Consider the following 18,676-nt stretch of genomic DNA (forward strand, 5'->3'; position numbering starts at 1 on the left):
GTATATGTACTTTTTATAAATATTAAATATTTTTATTTACATTTTTAAATTACGTATTTATGTTTATGTTATGTTTTATATTATATATGTATATATGTATATTTACTTTTTAATGCATTTGCGTAGATAATTTTATTAAATAATTAAATATTAAATATTTTTATTTACATTTTTTAATTATGTGTTTATGTTTAGTTTTAAATTATATATATATATATATATATATATATATATATATATATATATATATATATATATATATATATATATTAAATGTATTATTGCAAGTCACAATATTTAATATTTTTTGTATTTATTGTATTGTATTACTACTTTAATTTATTTTTACATAAATACATAAATGATATACATTGAAATAAATAAAGAGAGAGAGATTCCATTTTTCTATTTATTTATTTTATGTTTTTTATAATTATTTTAAAAAATGAATTTATTTTATTTTTAAATAATTTTACTTTAATTTTATTAAAAGATTATTTGTTTATATATATATATATATATAATTTGTTGTATTTACATGTTTATTTATTTATGTATTTATTTTATTTTAATACATTATTTTCATTTTTGAAAATGTATTTAGTTTTACATAAATAAATAGAGAGATTTTATTTAGTTTTTTAAAATTTAAAATTTATATATTTTTAAATATACTTTTATATGTACTTTTTATGATAATTTTATTAAATAATTAAATATTAAATAATTTATTTATATTTTTAAAGTATGTATTTTTATATATAAAATATATACTAATATATATTAAATGTACTATTGCCAGTCACAATATTCAATATTTTTTTGTATTGATTGTATTTTACTACTTTATTTTAATTTTTAAATTAAAAATTTTATTTAAAATGAATTTATGTTATTTTTAAATAACTGTATATAATTTTTTTTCTTTTTTTCTGTACATTTATCCTCGAAAGCAATCACAGTATCGACCCAGTTCCTTGTTAACACAACTTTGTTTCAACACGGACTGATAAAAATCATTTGCTCACTCTTACTCCTGGAAAGTTGCATAAAATCATTCATTCGGATCAGAGATCGGCAGATCGTGTTTCCAGTTTAGTGTGCAGTATAGATCCACTAACAGACTGTGCACGGAGGATGGAAAATAGGTCACAAAAAACTAAATATTGACTTTTAGGTGCTTTAGGTGCTTAAAAACATTTCAAGTGGGTCTAAAGTGATTAAACAATGTTCAATATGCCCTCTTTAAAATTCTCCACTGATGTACTGTAAACTTCTAAGACAATAATACAACACAACACACACCCTCCCTCTTTTTCAACAGACCCAGATACTGTTTACACTGCCATCATCTATCGGTTTCAACATTGAGGGTGTCCTAGAGCATCCCGACTTACAGAGAGAATAATGAATCATGTTTTACGGTTATTTTCTGGACATCTTCACATGTGACAGTTCTGTGCCGCACACCATACAGGAAAGGCTCATTTAAAATACATGTATTCTGTTAAATAGTGTATTATCGTCTGCTGCGGATCACACATGCTGAAACAAACTCATCAATTAAACATATGAATGCAGTATGACTGAGTCTGAGAGTAGATGCCAAGCTGTGCCCAAAGGAGTCCAACTATAAACCTTAACACTATGTGACTGCTACAAAACTTAACATACATCAGCTTATAGATATATATATATCTCCACGAGTTCACTCGCTGAGGATGCAACTACACTGGGGAAAAAAAAAAAAAAAAAAAAAACGTTTCAACTTAAAAAAGTGTTCATGCTGCCTTAAAATTTTAAGTTTAGTCAGCATGAAAAGTTAAGTTGTACTATGTGAAAACATGGATATTTGAGTTGAGTAAACTTAAAATCTTAGCACGAACACTTTAAGTTTAAACAACTTTTTTTACAGTGTATTTGATAAAAATACAGTAAAATCAGTAAAATTGTGAAATAGTTTTATGATTTAATAAAAGTGGTTTCTGTGTGAATATAATGTAATGTAAATGTAATTTATTCATGTGGTCAAAGCTGAATTTTCAACATTATTACTTCAGTCTTCAGTGTCACATGATCCTTCAGAAATCATTCTAAAATCCTGATTTGCTGCTCAAGAAACATTTCTGATTATTATCAATGTTGAAAACTGTTGTGCTGCTTTATATTTTTGTTGAAACTGTTATACATTTTATTTTTTAGAATTCTTTGATCAATAGGAAGTTTAAAAGAACAGCAGAAATCGTTTGTAACATTGTACATATCTACTGAATTACTTGAACTTATTTACATATTAACTTATTCTTATTCAAAAGCTATTTAGTATCTAGAAAACCCAGACCCTGATATCATTGTCTGTATTTATGCTTTAATTTTGTAGTCAAAAGTTTACATACACCTTGCAGAATGTGCCAAATGTTAATTGTTCTAACAAAGTCATTGTTGGAAAGGGTTCAAATACACAAAAATGCTGAAAAACCAAAGAATCCTGAAGGATTTTTCTAAAGAACAGCGGGCAGTTTAACTTTTCAGGAAAAACAAGGGACTCACAAACAACTATCACTAAACAAACAACCAAAATAAAACAGCTGTGGATCATTCGGGTAACAACACAGTATTAAGAATCAAGTGTATGTGGACTTTTGAACAGGGTCATCTTTATAAATTCATTTTCTCTTGTGGACTATTTGTAAACATCTTTTATGTGAAATATCTTATTCAGGTCAGTACTAAATAAAAAATAACATGTGTTTTGTATAATCTTTCTTATTATGCTAAAATAATTAACATTTTGCAGATTCTGCAAGGTGTATGTAAACTTTTGACTTTAACTGTATAACACAACCATGATAAACATGCACATGCATAGCTGAATATGCATTGTTTTGAATTCTTTGACGTCAATGTAGGGATTTTTTGCCGTAAGAATGATCTGTTTTTGATTTGGCTCATTCTTTTCATTCTTAAGTGCACCGTGAGGACAAACAGTCCTCTCACTAATGTGTTAAAGCAACAATTCACCCAAAAAATGAAACTGCTCACCAGTGGATCCTCTGTAGTGAATGGGTGCCGTCAGAATGAGAGTCCAAACAGCTGATAAAAACACAATAATCCACAAGAAGCCACTCCAGTCCATCATTAAGACATTTTTTTACACAGATCAAGCACTGTTTACAAGCCAAAACAGCTCTAACAAATATGTTTGTGCATTTTGATGTGAGGGACAACAGGAGATGTACTTATTATGGATTATGGACTTGTATTTTAGCTGGAAGCAACAGATTGATAATAATAATAATAATAATTCGTTACATTTATATAGCGCTTTTCTAGACACTCAAAGCGCTTTACAGTATCAGGGGTATCTCCTCATCCACCACCAGTGTGCAGCATCCACCTGTTAGAAACATCTTAATGGTGGATTTGTTTGTTACAAACACACAGCTTTTGTCTTCACAAGATGTTAACTGATGGACTGGAGTGGTGTGGATTACTTGTGGATTATTGTGATGTTTATATCAGCTGTTTGAACTCTCATTCTGACGGCACCCATTCACTACAGAGGATCCATTGGTGAGCGAGTGATGCAATGCTACATTTCTCCAAACCTGATGAAGAAACAAAGTCATCTACAACTTGGAAAGCCTGGGGGTGACTAAATTTACAGGACATTTTCTTTATTATTATTATGTTGAAAGCTAAGTAGAGTTTTTTCAGGTTTCTTTGATGAATCAAAAGTTCAGAAGAACAGCATTTCTCTGATTATAAATGTTTTTATCATCACTTTTGATTAATTTAAAGCATCCTGGCTAAATAAAAGTATGAATTTCTATAAATTCTTTCCCAAAATTATACATTAGACTCCAAGCGTTTGAATCAGATAAATCAGTTTTTATTATTATTTTCAGATAAAAGCTGATCTTTGGATCTTTCTATTCATCAAAGAATCCTGAAAATAAAAGTACTCAATTGTATTAAATATTGATGATAAAAATAAAAGCAAATCAGTATATTAGAATGATTTCTGAAGGATCATGTGACACTGAAGACTGGAGTAATGATGCTGAAAATTCAGATTTGAAATCACAGGAATAAATTACATTTTAAAATTTATTCAAACAAAAAGCCTTTATTTTAAATAGTAAAAAATATTTCACAATATTACTGCTTTTGCTGTATTTTAGATCAAATAAATGCAGGTTTGGTGAGCAGACGAGACTAAAAAAAACTTAAATACGGTTAAACAATACTTTGTAATAATACTGTTTGCAAAGTTGAGAATCACTGTTTTGTTTTCTTCAGACAGTATATGGTTATTTTATGCAACAAGACAAAACTGTTCTGGCATTAATTAGGCAATAGATACTGTAATTATGTCATGCATAAACAATTCAGCTGTTTAAATCTTTGAACGCATAAAAATAGGACAGAGTCTTCCTGCAAGTTTTGTCTGATGCTGTTTGTGACAGTTTCTCTGTTTCTGCTATAAAAAGCTGAAATACACACTGGAGACTGTTGGGGACAGACTGCTCCTTCCAGCAGATATTTGATCAGGATGAGACAGAACTGGAATGAGAAAGTTCTGAATTATGAGGTCGTTTTAATGATAATTCTGGGTTACCATGGTAACTCGGAATTCTAGTCGAAAGAACAGTGAAGACAAACAAACTAAAAAATGAAACAAAAAAAGGAAAATCTGCCAAAAATGTATTCACCCTCAGGCCATCCAAGATGTAGATGAGTTTGCATCTTCATCAGGTTTGGAGAAACGTAGCATTGCATCACTTACTCACCAATGGATCCTCTGCAGTGAATGGGTGCCGTCAGAATGAGAGTCCAAACAGCTGATAAAAAACATCACAATAATCCACACCACTCAGTTATCATCTTGTAAAGCCAAAGTTGTCAAATACATTATTAACAAAGAGTCATTAAGAGTCAACAATATTGCTTCCTCCAGTGAAAAAGTCATCTTGTCTGAATCAGGAGAGAAATCTTCACACATCAAACACTGTTTACAAGCCACAACCTGTCCAAAACAGCTCTAAACACGTATGTTGGTGGACTTTGATGTGCTTTACCAATGGAAGAAGCAATATTATGGATTGTGGACTGTATTTTGGCTAGAAGCAATGGTTCGAAGTTAAAAACGTCTAAATGATGGATTTGTTTCTTACAAATATGCAGCTTTTTGCTTCTTAATATGTTAACTGATGGACTGAAGTGGTGTAGATTACTTGTGAGGTTTTTTATCAGCTGTTTGGACTCTCGTTCTGACGGCACCCATTCACTGCAGAGGATCCATTGGTGAGTAAGTGATCTAATGCTACATTTCTCCAAACCTGATGAAGAAACAAACCCACCTATGTCTTGGAAGGCCTGAGGACTACTGTGGACCAAATAAATGCAGGCTTGGTAAGCAAAAGAGACTTCTACAACAAAACATTTAAAAATCTTACTGTTCAAAAACTTTTGACTGGTAGTGTATTCAATAAACTAATTTCCAAGGCCTTTAAAACATGATCAAAATGTTGTTAAACCTGTTGTTACAATCTACTAAGTTCCTTCTGTCGTCTGATTGACAGTTCAGACATAACTAGCAAGTAAAATGCCTTAGTATAATTATACAAACATCCACCTTCAACTTGTGCTTCACGTGGCTTTTTTGCAGTCAAATCTTTCACATTTTTAGAAAGTAAACATAAGAATAACTTAAATATTTCAAGATGAACACTTACTGGACTGATGCAGCTTGGCTTTACTTGACTATTCATAAAATCATGTTTAAATGTGAGTCTCATCAGGATCTTTTGAGGAGCATTTGTTTCCAGAAGCTTGACTTTCACTGTTCCTCGGTGGAGAAATGATCTTCACAAAGCCTCCAAAACAACTCAAATCTCATCTTTTAATAAACGTTTATTATCTCAATGTGAACATTGTATTGCCTTGCAATATATGTTTCAAAACTTTGCCTATATCATTTTTTGATATATCATTTCAGCTATACTGTTATAATAAAGATCTCATCAACTAACAAGCAGGATTTCATTATACATTTTGTCTATAAATATCAACATCTGCAACAAATTGCATATTTTTAGGCATCTGAATAAAAAACAAGCCGTTTTTCCTTCATATTCTCACTTTATTCGACTAAATGAGCCATGAAAGCTGTTTCATATTTGATAATCAAAAAAAAAAAAAAACATGTTCAAAGTGTTTTTTGGTCTAAAGGTTCAACATACTCTTTAATATAATTGACTTTATTCTCGTAGTATTTTGACTTCATTCTTATATTATTTCGACTTCATTTTTGTAATATTTTCAGTTTATTCTCGTAGTATTTCGACTTTATTCTCGTAACATTTTTACTTTAATCTCAAAATATTTAGACTTTATTCTCATAGTATTTCGAATTTATTCTTGTAATATTTCGACTTTATTCTCAAAATATTTAGACTTTATTCTCGTAGTATTTTGAATTTATTCTCGTAATATTTAAACTTTATTCTCAAAATATTTCAACTTTATTCTCATTGTATTTCGACTTTATTCTGGTAATATTTTGACTTTATTTTTGTAATATTTTGACTTTATTCTCGTAATATTTCAACTTTATTCTCAAAATATTTAGGCTTTATTCTTGTAGTATTTCGACTTTATTCTCTTAGTATTTCGACTTTATTCTCATAGTATTTCGACTTTATTTTTGTAACATTTTGACTTTATTCTCTAAATATTTCGACTTTATTCTCAAAATATTTAGGCTTTATTCTTGTAGTATTTCAACTTTATTTTTGTAACATTTTGCCTTTATTCTCTAAATATTTCGACTTTATTCTCAAAATATTTAGGCTTTATTCTCGTAGTATTTCAACTTTATTTTTGTAACATTTTGACTTTATTCTCTAAATATTTTGACTTTATTCTCAAAATATTTAGGCTTTATTCTTGTAGTATTTCGACTTTATTTTCGTAATATTTTGACTTTATTCTCGTAGTATTTCAACTTTATTTTTGTAACATTTTGACTTTATTCTCTAAATATTTCGACTTTATTCTCAAAATATTTAGGCTTTATTCTCATAGTATTTCGACTTTATTTTCGTAATATTTTGACTTTATTCTCGTAGTATTTCAACTTTATTTTTGTAACATTTTGACTTTATTCTCTAAATATTTCGACTTTATTCTCAAAATATTTAGGCTTTATTCTTGTAGTATTTCGACTTTATTCTCATAGTATTTCGACTTTATTTTTGTAACATTTTGCCTTTATTCTCTAAATATTTCGACTTTATTCTCAAAATATTTAGGCTTTATTCTCGTAGTATTTCAACTTTATTTTTGTAACATTTTGACTTTATTCTCAAAATATTTTGACTTTATTCTCAAAATATTTAGGCTTTATTCTTGTAGTATTTCGACTTTATTTTCGTAATATTTTGACTTTATTCTCGTAGTATTTCAACTTTATTTTTGTAACATTTTGACTTTATTCTCTAAATATTTCGACTTTATTCTCAAAATATTTAGGCTTTATTCTCATAGTATTTCGACTTTATTTTCGTAATATTTTGACTTTATTCTCGTAGTATTTCAACTTTATTTTTGTAACATTTTGACTTTATTCTCTAAATATTTCGACTTTATTCTCAAAATATTTAGGCTTTATTCTCGTAGTATTTCAACTTTATTTTTGTAACATTTTGCCTTTATTCTCTAAATATTTCGACTTTATTCTCAAAATATTTAGGCTTTATTCTCGTAGTATTTCAACTTTATTTTTGTAACATTTTGACTTTATTCTCTAAATATTTCGACTTTATTCTCAAAATATTTAGGCTTTATTCTCGTAGTATTTCAACTTTATTTTTGTAACATTTTGACTTTATTCTCGTAGTATTTCAACTTTATTTTTGTAACATTTTGACTTTATTCTCTAAATATTTCGACTTTATTCTCAAAATATTTAGGCTTTATTCTCTTAGTATTTCGACTTTATTTTCGTAATATTTTGACTTTATTCTCGTAGTATTTCAACTTTATTTTTGTAACATTTTGACTTTATTCTCTAAATATTTCGACTTTATTCTCAAAATATTTAGGCTTTATTCTCTTAGTATTTCGACTTTATTTTCGTAATATTTTGACTTTATTCTCGTAGTATTTCAACTTTATTTTTGTAACATTTTGACTTTATTCTCGTAACATTTTTACTTTATTCTCAAAATATTTAGACTTAATTCTTGTAGTATTTCGACTTTATTCTCTTAGTATTTTGACTTTATTCTCATAGTATTTCGACTTTATTTTTGTAATATTTTGACTTTATTCTCGTAGTATTTCATTTTTATTCTTGTAATATTTCGACTTTATTCTCAAAATATTTAGGCTTTATTCTTGTAGTATTTCGACTTTATTCTTGTAATATTTCAACCTTATTCTTGTATCATATTTTCACTATATTAGAATAAATTGAGCCATGAAAGCCTGGTGTATCAAATATGATAATGGAAAAAAAAAAATTCAAAGAGTTTTTTGGTCTAAAGGTTTAGCAAACTCTTTCATTTTTATAAAAAATAACTCTTGACTGTTTATGTCAGGCTTTGCAAGGTTAAACCTCTAAGCATTGGAAAAAGGGGGTGGACAGATGGAGATGGACATGTCCCATATGTCTGCGGGTGGCACCTCATGTCCTCTCAGCATCTCTTCACATCTGAATATCATCTCATGCACTGTAATACATGTCTGTTATGAGGAAACACTAATCTAAAACTAATCTTACCACAACAAGACAATTTCTCTATAAAACGTTAAAAAAAACCGCATCTCAGGTTTAAACCTGACCATTCGTGATCTACTACATGGATTACAGTAACAACTGTCATCTAGCAGGTCAGACTAGTTCAGTATGTGATCTAGCTGTCATATTTTCCTTCTGGCAAACCGTCACACCTCGTCATCACTCGTTAAACAGGCGAAACCACGTGTGAGCATGAGGAACAGGCCACGCTGACACAGTGAAAATATTTATTTTCATTGTGTTTTAATTAGTCAATGGCTAAAGCAAATTGTAACCACTAGGAAACTTTCTAATATTTGGTCAAAGTAATGTTAATGGAACATTTGTTCAAAGTTATCTGGTCTTTAAAGGGGTCATGACATAAGAAAGAAAATTTCATATAAGCATATAAGAGTGCTTTGTACCATTAAAACAACCTGCAAGTTTCATAGCTTAAAATGTCCTCCTCATCATGAGCACAGCATTTATTTAATCAAGCTCCAAAAACAGCTGGTGCAAGGTGACGTCACCCGGAGTGTATTTTTAATGCATTGTGTCAGAGGATTGTTGAGGACTTTTTTGTAAACAAGGCACAGTATCATGGTTAGTTCACAAAGTGGTACTAGATCTGACTGCAGCTGTAAGTAAATTATTTTGATTATGCTTTGTCGGGAAATTACGATGGCATTTTAGTACCACGTTAATTCTTAACATGGCACTAAAACGCGGTTGTAGGAAATTACCATTATTATAATGTCATCAAAACACTCACATGCAATAGCGAGGGGGCGTTGATACTGTTTCATATGCAATTACTTAATCATTTTACGACTGCTTTATTAATGTTCTCAAAACATTAAAATGTAAAAAAAAAAATACATTATTTTTACACTGTATATGGAAGGCTTCCTGAAATGTTTAATTAGAACGTTCATCTAGCGTTTTTTTAATGTTCAGAGAACATGTTTGCAATATGATGAAAGAATGTTTCCTTAACATTCGTATAACGAAGAAAAACATTTTAAAACGTTCGATTGTCATTTTTTTAGAACTTAACGTTAGCAAAACATTCTTAAAACAGATGTTAGCTTGATATAGCCTGATTACAAAAAGTACTGTGGTAGTACCATGGTACAGTTATAGCAAATGCAAAATACTAAGTGACTAACATATTCAAGTACCATGCTATTTATAAGAAACTAGTAAGCTACAAATGTACAAAAACCATAGTATTAGCATGATTACCTTCTTTTATAAAGAATTGTGTAACGTTTGTTGACGTTATTGTTACAACGTGTTACCGAAAACTCTCATAAAAGTCACTAAATTGGATGTTTATTGAGTAAACGAGAGTTTAAACTCTATAATAAGTTGGTTTCTGTCTTACCGTGCGCGTGTTCTGGGCGGCGCGCAGTGCCGGTGTTGTGTCTGATGGCGCGCGCCCACCGTTCCGCCTCGCGCAGGTTCGCGTCCTCATCATTTTCATCTGTACTGAGCGCGAGCCGAAAGCGCCGCTCGTCTCTCTGGCGAACCGGACCCCAAGCCATCCAGCGGCGCCGGTTCGGGTAGAAATAAACGCACAGATACGCGTCCTGGTCCTCGCACTCGCCCCGGTGCGCGCGGCTCCCCAGACAGTCGCGCAAGTCCAGGTGCTCCGACGATGAAGGGGAGCTGGTCCTCTGGACCGTGAGGCAGCTGTCCGACAGAGTCAGAGAGTATGTGAGGCTCCCAGTGTCCGCGTCCGTGAACAACCCGTGCATGCGCGCACCCGCGGCGGGCCCGTTCCGCTGATGCGCCGCGTCCGGTTCATCCATCCCGCGACGGGACGGTGCTGCAGTGAGTGTGCGTGCTACCGCGGGACGCTGTTTAAACACATGTGTGCCTATGTGTGTGAGAGAGACAGAGAGAGAGAGTTCACGTCTCTCCCTAGTGACAGAAAAGCGGCATGACATTAAAATAACGGAGGCAAAGGGCGTGACCGTGACACTCAGGATCGGACCAGGGCCGGAGTGGGACTCCTTTTCAGCCCTGGAGTTTCAAGCCTTAGACCGGCCCACTTTAGTTCACGACTGACTATATTAAAATGACGTCATTTCCAATTCAGTGGAAATACAGTAGCCTAAGTGTTGCTTCACAGTGAAGATTTATTTGAACAGTTAACACAATGTAATGTTTAACAGTATCAGTATCTTTTTTCTGTTAGAATTAGTGCTCATAAATATCCAAACCTTGAAATTAAAAAATATCAAATAAATACAAATATATATTAAGCTATATGTATAAAATAAAGATTAAAATAAAATGTATTAAACTTTCTAATTACACTATCATGTCTTTTTTTTAAGTAAACAGCTGCTTTATAAGTTCAAATATTTTTCATAAATGAGAACATTAAAGGGTAAATCTCCAACACTATTCTTTTAAACATCACAATGTCCTTTTCTGCAATATCTGAATATATATTCTGTGCAAAATTGTTCACAGATATCCAGCCCTTAAACACAAATAAAGAATAGAGCAAGTATTTGCAGACATCGTTGTTTTGCACTGCTCCTAACTAGCTTGACGTTAACCAGGGGCGGACTGGGACAAAATTTCAGGCCGGGAAATCTCACACTTATCCAGGCCATCCTACACCAAAATTTGAAACCCTGGACAACAATATTTTTCATCATCACATAAAGAAAAGTTGAAATCAACTGGGTAAAATAATTAAATGCTATCTCTTGAACTTCCAATTTGCCTTTTAATCTCTTTTAATCTCTCTGTCTCTCATGTGTGTTTACTTTTTTAACTAATTTTCTTGTATCTGTCACTTTTTTCATAAACACATCTCCACCTTTACAACCAGCTATACAGTACAGATCTAAGGTTGGTCTTTTTTAAAGAAGACAATCAGCAGATTATTGCAGAAATACTGAGACCTTTTTAAAGACATGTTTTTGTCAAGATTGTAAAAAGTTGTGATTTTGTAAAATGACACTTGACATTGCTGCTAAGGGGGAGGAGACAGCCACCAGGATGGTTCTTGAGCTTCTAAGCTTTCAAAATTATATATAATTTATGATTAGTACTAAAACATTTGATTGAGAAAAGGGCAACAGAAAAAATAGGGCCACTACATTAGGACCATGTGTTATTGTCGTAATGTTAGAATTAAAACAACAACAATTAGCTACATCTTGAATATATCTTTATTAAAAAATCTTAAAACTAAACATGTTTTGCATTATAATGGGTCATGTTTGGCCCTAAGGAAAATTAACCATGATATTATTGAGCCTATGGTAAACATAGTAACCATGTTTTTTTTTTTTTAGGATTGATTCCCATTAGTATAATCAGAATTTTATACCATGGTGAAACTATAGTGTAGCAAAACCATTGTATATTCTATAATTATTGTATAACTATAGTAAACATGTTTTGTAAAATCACAGTTAATTTTGTATAAGGGTAGCTCCCTAAACCTGTTTTAAAACGATATTTTTATAGATTAACATTTGTTAGCTGTTCAATACTTAAGTAAACAAAGACAAAACTACAATAGTCTGTTTACAGATGTAACTGACCTGCACTTTAGGTCCTAAACAGGACAGATTTGTCTCTCTGCTCCACCTGGGCACTTCTACTTCAGCCTCGCGTCGTTTTGGCGGACGGCGGACGCGCGGATGCGCGGAGCGCGCGCGAGACAAAACGCGTGCCAGTCAAGACTAACCGATTTATAATTTATTAGAGTTTTATTATTGAATGGCTAATTCCGAAATAACCACTTTAGTACATTAGGCCGGCAACAAAAACAATAACAACAACAATATTAAATAATAATAATAAAAATTGGAGGGTAGCGGGCCAAAAAATTCTCCCGATGGACAGTCCGCCCATGGCGACTGCTGTGAGTGCAGGCAGCTAGGGACACCGGCCCTCGCGGCCAAAAAAACGGACCGGCCCACCGGGAATTCTCCCGGTCCTCCCGATTAGCCAATCCGTGCCTGGATCGGACACTTCTGAGATGTGATTTCCGTCACTAATAACAAACGCCGTGGTGATAATAATGATCTTTGAAGTAGGCTTCAAAGAATACCATGACCGTGTGTGCATGACCAAAATACTTTTACCACATATCCAAAATAGCAGTACTATGGTACAAATCAAGTTTAAAATTATCGAAAAAATAAATAAATAAATAAATTTGCAATAATAATACAACTACGTAGGCTATGACATAACACTGGTTCATATCCAATCAAAAAAAAAAAAAAAAAAAAAAAAAACGTAGCACCATAACAGACAACATATTCTAAAAATATAATATTATGGTATATCCACCTTTTTCTTCCTGTGCAGTGGGCGTGGCCATTTGTAAATGTTATGGGTGTGGCTTCTGGTCTCATCTGCCTCCAGCTATTTTTAGGTGTACAAACAACTAGTTTTGCTGCTTAATATTGTAAATTGATGTGTCTTACCATATTATTTTAATCTTACTTATGAACTCGTTTGTAGTGCAAACAGGCTTACCATAAAATGCACGTTGTTATTCTTTTCATTCTTTCTTGATAGAATGTTTTCGATGTGTCATCAATCGGCTATATCGAGGGCACTGAATGTAAACAATGCCACTGAACCCAATGAAACTTGCATATTTTGCTGATTATTGCTGCTGAAAATGATCAATTATTGTCATGTTTTGGGCTGTATGCTAATCAGTCTGACCGGGAAAACATTTGGAGTACTATAGACTGCTAAAAGTTCAAATCAAGAAGATGAGAGCAAAAAACTGAGGAACAAAAGGCGTTTGTAGTTGGCCAAACTGAATCAGGATTTCAAAGGCAAGAATCCTGACAACTTGCCTTGCCTATGTTTGTTCTTATCATTTCCAGTCAGGTAGGTGAAATATTAGGCTAATATCTTAATTAATACTGCTTGTAGTTTTACCATTAACTTTACTGTAGTTTGTCAAAATATTGAGCCTTTTCCTGCTTACTAAGCCATCCCTCTATGAATTAGCAGCTTTCACACATTTCTTTCAGTGGTTTGTACAGCATAAATTAGCAGAACAAAGCATTCAGTAGTACATTAACCGTGCAATCCATGCTGTTGTTTACATCTGAGTATCTCCAAAATGACCACGCATACAAGTAACTGACCAAATCGTGATGTAAGTGCAAACCCTCTTTAATGACGAAAAAGATTTGTATAGAAACAAATCTTTTCAAAGCTTTGAATCAGTTGAACCGATTGCTTCGCAAAATGATTCACCATTTCGAAGCACTGGTGACGCCCCCTTTGGAGGAACAAAAACTCATGCCAAAACATGCAAAAAACAGCGCTTACAAACCCAGTGCAAATGCTTTCTTTAAAGTACAATTTATTAAATACAAACAAAATAATAAAATACCATTAAAGTCCCCATGATATCAAAAAAACTTCTTTAAGGTGTTTTTTGGTTATCAGTAAGCTAGTGTGCACCAAAACAATGACATAATTCGCATTTAGAAGATATAAGCATTCAAAACTTACAGTCTGTAACGTCTGTCAATGTGGATCAACGATTTTGATGACATTACCCTGCACTTCAGCTTCCCATCAAACATTTTGTCCAATTAGATGCTCTCTAGAATCCGCTTTAATGCTGCCACTGAAATCGGTCACTTGTAACCGCAGAGGTAGTATTTTCTATCCAGCCAATGGCACATAGAGCACTATATAGTAGGGTGACCATACGTCCTCTACTCCCAGGGCATGTCCTTTTTTTTTGGACTTAAAAAAAAGCGTTCGGCCGGGAATCCTAAATCACCCAAAATGTCCGGGATTTGGCTTTTGCTTTCTACAGTCGCCATTCATTGTGTGCGTTTTTGTATTAAAACTTGTGACTATTTTTCTTAATCCTGCTCCCACAAACATTGATTCCAATATTGAATATAATTTCGCGCATCACGGATTTTCGCTATCAATATGCGGAGTATTTGAAATCGCTTTGGATGCAGCTCGTGTTGGATGTAGGGTTGCCAAATCCGAATTCTTTCCACGGAATTGGGCTGATTTTACACTGTTGTGGTGGGTTGATTTTGTCCCGTGGGTTAAAAGTTTGAAATATTGCATATATGCTTGCATTGAAACATTTTGCATTCTACCTGTGATAAAACTAAGGTAGATATTAGTTTTGTGAAGAATGGCCAAAAAAGTGCATCGGCATAAAAGTGACAGTAAAATATGTAGTTTTGGTATGGAAATTACATAGTATGATACCAAATTCATACCAATGAAAAAAGTATTGCAAAATGATGCCGTTTCCATTAAACAATGTTATGCATTGTTTTCGTGATGCTCATGGCAGTGAATTTTGGTGGGATTTTGGCTATATTTAATCGAAAGAGGTGTATAAGTGTATCTTTACAGAAGCAACGTAAAGAGCTGCTTTAGAAATGTGTGCGGCACTGCTGGTATAAACATAAGCATTGATTAGACTGTCCGCGATCAGCTTCATTGGCCGTGAAGGAGCTGTAACTCGCCACAGATGTGTGCAGTGTAAGTGGTAACGGGCAAGCCGCTTATACTTGAGAGCGGCAACTTATGAATTGTTTTTTGGAGGTTATAGTACATTGAAGAATAATCATATGACTTTTTACCTATGTCATGTGATCTGTAAATGCGGAAAAAAATTCCATTGCAGTTTTTCCGAAATATTCCTTTTTCACACTGCCTGAAAAACCACCTCATGTGAGCATAAAAACTTTTTTGCAAAACAGACACATTTCCATTAGGCATATTTTCCATTTGCAGTTTCAATTTGCGCAAATTGAAGAGTAACGGAAACACAGCTACTGTTGTGAAACTAATTATTTACAAAGATTTCGAAGACATTTTAATCACTCATAACATTTGGAGAGAAAAAGCATAGTCACTACACAATAGGTGCGTTTCCATTAGGGGTGGGACGATACAGGTAACTCACGATTCAATTCTGTGGCGATATGTGGCCCACGATATCGATAATATCACGATTCACGATATCTACGATATTCAATATATTGGAAGAAATTTCATCAACGATATATCACGATATATGTGACTGAAAAAGAAAAAAATACCCATAATAAGGAAATCTTATGCATTTATTAATGCCAACATTTCCAACACTGTGCAAAGAAATATGCATTTGCATAATAACTCACTGCCTCCTGGTCTTAAATGTAAACACTGTACAGCTAGACAGATAAAAGTGCCTGAACATTAAAAAAACAACATGAACATTAACTAACATGTGTAAACCATGATACTGAAACGTCAGTAGTAAGTTACTGTAAAGTGCTTTATGTTAACCTGGACAGTGGTCTCATCAATGCATATTCTTCTTGAGGAACACTAACGCCTGTTTCACACACACTCCGTCTGCAGTGCGTATGCAGTCCGTGTGCGTTACGTATGCGATGCAGAAGCAGCACGGACTCGTTTTGCTTTCACACAGGACACGTTTGCAGTCCGTTCCTGATCCGCGGCTGTTTACCACAAACACACCATTTATCCGTTATTTTGATTTCAAATACAAACGTGCTTTTTCAGCATTGTGATACTCTTTTATCACAGTACACTAATACAATTCTAGATATATTCACGTTTAAACTCAACGTATAATAAACACATATTATTCAATGCACTTGCACAGCAACCGCGTGCAGTGTGAACGCTCTAATCCGTTAACATGGGTGCGGAAAAAAATACTCAACGCATACGCACTGCAGACGGAGTATGTGTGAAACAGGCGTAACTGATCAGCATGCTCAACTAGCGGGTGCGTCTTTGATTTGTTTTTCGTTATCTTCCGCCATTCTTCTCACTTCTCTTTTTTTCTGCGCTTCTTCTCTGATGTTGTAAGATAACTTGTGTTCTTCACTGGCCGCTGCTTCCGCCACTTTACCCCTATTTACTCGAACAGCGCCCCCCGCAAACAGAATGGTAGATATTGGGTAGTGACAGTGACACTGACGACGGGTAAATTAATCATTTTGTGTTGTAATAAAATATCGATATTGGCCGTTAGTGTATCGATTATTTATTGCGACAGAGAGCACAACAATATATTGCAATATCGATTTTTTTTCCCACCCCTAGTTTCCATTACAGATTTGTGCAAACATTTGGCGATAGTTTATAAATGTCGATTAAAAAGTACTGCGAAATGACAATGATTCCATTAACTGATGTTATGCGAATTTTTTCCTCTCACGATAAGTCATGGCAATGGATTTCTGTGGGATTTTGTCTATATTTTTAGGGCCAGCATAAATCAGCAAAGGACCAGCATAAACCAGCAAAGGGCCAGCAAAACCAGCAAAGGACCAGCATAAACCAGCAAAGGTCCAGCATAAACCAGCAAAGGACCAGCATAAACCAGCAAAGGGCCAGCAAAACCAGCAAAGAACCAGCATGGACCAGCAAAGGACCAGCATAAACCAGTAAAGGGCCAGCAAAAACCAGCAAAGGACCAGCATAAACCAGTAAAGGGCCAGCAAAAACCAGCAAAGGACCAGCATAAACCAGTAAAGGGCCAGCAAAAACCAGCAAAGGACCAGCAAAGGGCCAGCAAAACCAGTAAAGGACCAGCATAAACCAGCAAAGGGCCAGCAAAAACCAGCAAAGGACCAGCATGGACCAGCATAAACCAGCAAAGGACCAGCATAAACCAGCAAAGGGCCAGCAAAACCAGCAAAGGATCAGCATAAACCAGCAAAGGACCAGCATAAACCAGCAAAGGACTAGCTTAAACCAGTAAAGGGCCAGCAAAAACTAGCAAAGGATTAGCATAAACCAGTAAAGGGCCAGCAAAAACCAGCAAAGGATTAGCATAAACCAGCAAAGGACCAGCATAAACCAGCAAAGGACCAGCATAAACCAGCAAAGGGCCAGCAAAACCAGCAAAGGACCAGCATAAACCAGCAAAGGACTAGCATAAACGAGTAAAGGGCCAGCAAAAACCAGCAAAGGATTAGCATAAACCAGCAAAGGATTAGCATAAACCAGTAAAGGGCCAGCAAAAACCAGCAAAAGATTAGCATAAACCAGCAAAGGACCAGCATAAACCAGCAAAGGACCAGCATAAACCAGCAAAGGGCCAGCAAAACCAGCAAAGAACCAGCAAAAACCAGCAAAGGACCAGCATAAACCAGCAAAGGGCCAGCAAAACCAGCAAAGAACCAGCAAAAACCAGCAAAGGACCAGCATAAACCAACAAAGGACTAGGGTAAACCAGTAAAGGGCCAGCAAAAACCAGCAAAGGATTAGCATAAACCAGCAAAGGACTAGCATAAACGAGTAAAGGGCCAGCAAAAACCAGCAAAGGACCAGCATAAACCAACAAAGGACTAGCATAAACCAGTAAAGGGCCAGCAAAAACCAGCAAAGGATTAGCATAAACCAGTAAAGGGCCAGCAAAAACCAGCAAAGGATTAGCATAAACCAGCAAAGGACTAGCATAAACCAGTAAAGGGCCAGCAAAAACCAGCAAAGGATTAGCATAAACCAGTAAAGGGCCAGCAAAAACCATCAAAGGATTAGCATAAACCAGCAAAGGACCAGCATAAACCAGTAAAGGGCCAGCAAAAACCAGCAAAGGACCAGCAAAGGGCCAGCAAAACCAGTAAAGGATTAGCATAAACCAGCAAAGGGCCAGCAAAAACCAGCAAAGGATTAGCATAAACCAGCAAAGGACCAGCATAAACCAGTAAAGGGCCAGCAAAAACCAGCAAAGGATTAGCATAAACCAGCAAAGGACTAGCATAAACGAGTAAAGGGCCAGCAAAAACCAGCAAAGGACCAGCATAAACCAGCAAAGGACTAGCATAAACGAGTAAAGGGCCAGCAAAAACCAGCAAAGGACCAGCATAAACCAGC

At 34.2% G+C, this 18,676-nt stretch overlaps 1 protein-coding gene across 1 annotated transcript in view; it reads right to left on the minus strand.

The window, feature by feature from the left end:
- Positions 1-10,599, minus strand: part of sphk1 (sphingosine kinase 1) — a 43,552-nt gene extending 32,953 nt beyond the window's left edge. Inside the window, exon 1 of the mRNA XM_073825256.1 lies at positions 10,173-10,599. Coding sequence (XP_073681357.1) covers positions 10,173-10,599 — 427 coding nt within the window. The remainder of the gene's footprint in view (positions 1-10,172) is intronic.
- Between the last annotated feature and the right edge of the window lie 8,077 nt (positions 10,600-18,676).

Source organism: Garra rufa, chromosome 1 (genome assembly GCF_049309525.1).
Source record: "Garra rufa chromosome 1, GarRuf1.0, whole genome shotgun sequence".
Taxonomy (NCBI): domain Eukaryota; kingdom Metazoa; phylum Chordata; class Actinopteri; order Cypriniformes; family Cyprinidae; genus Garra; species Garra rufa.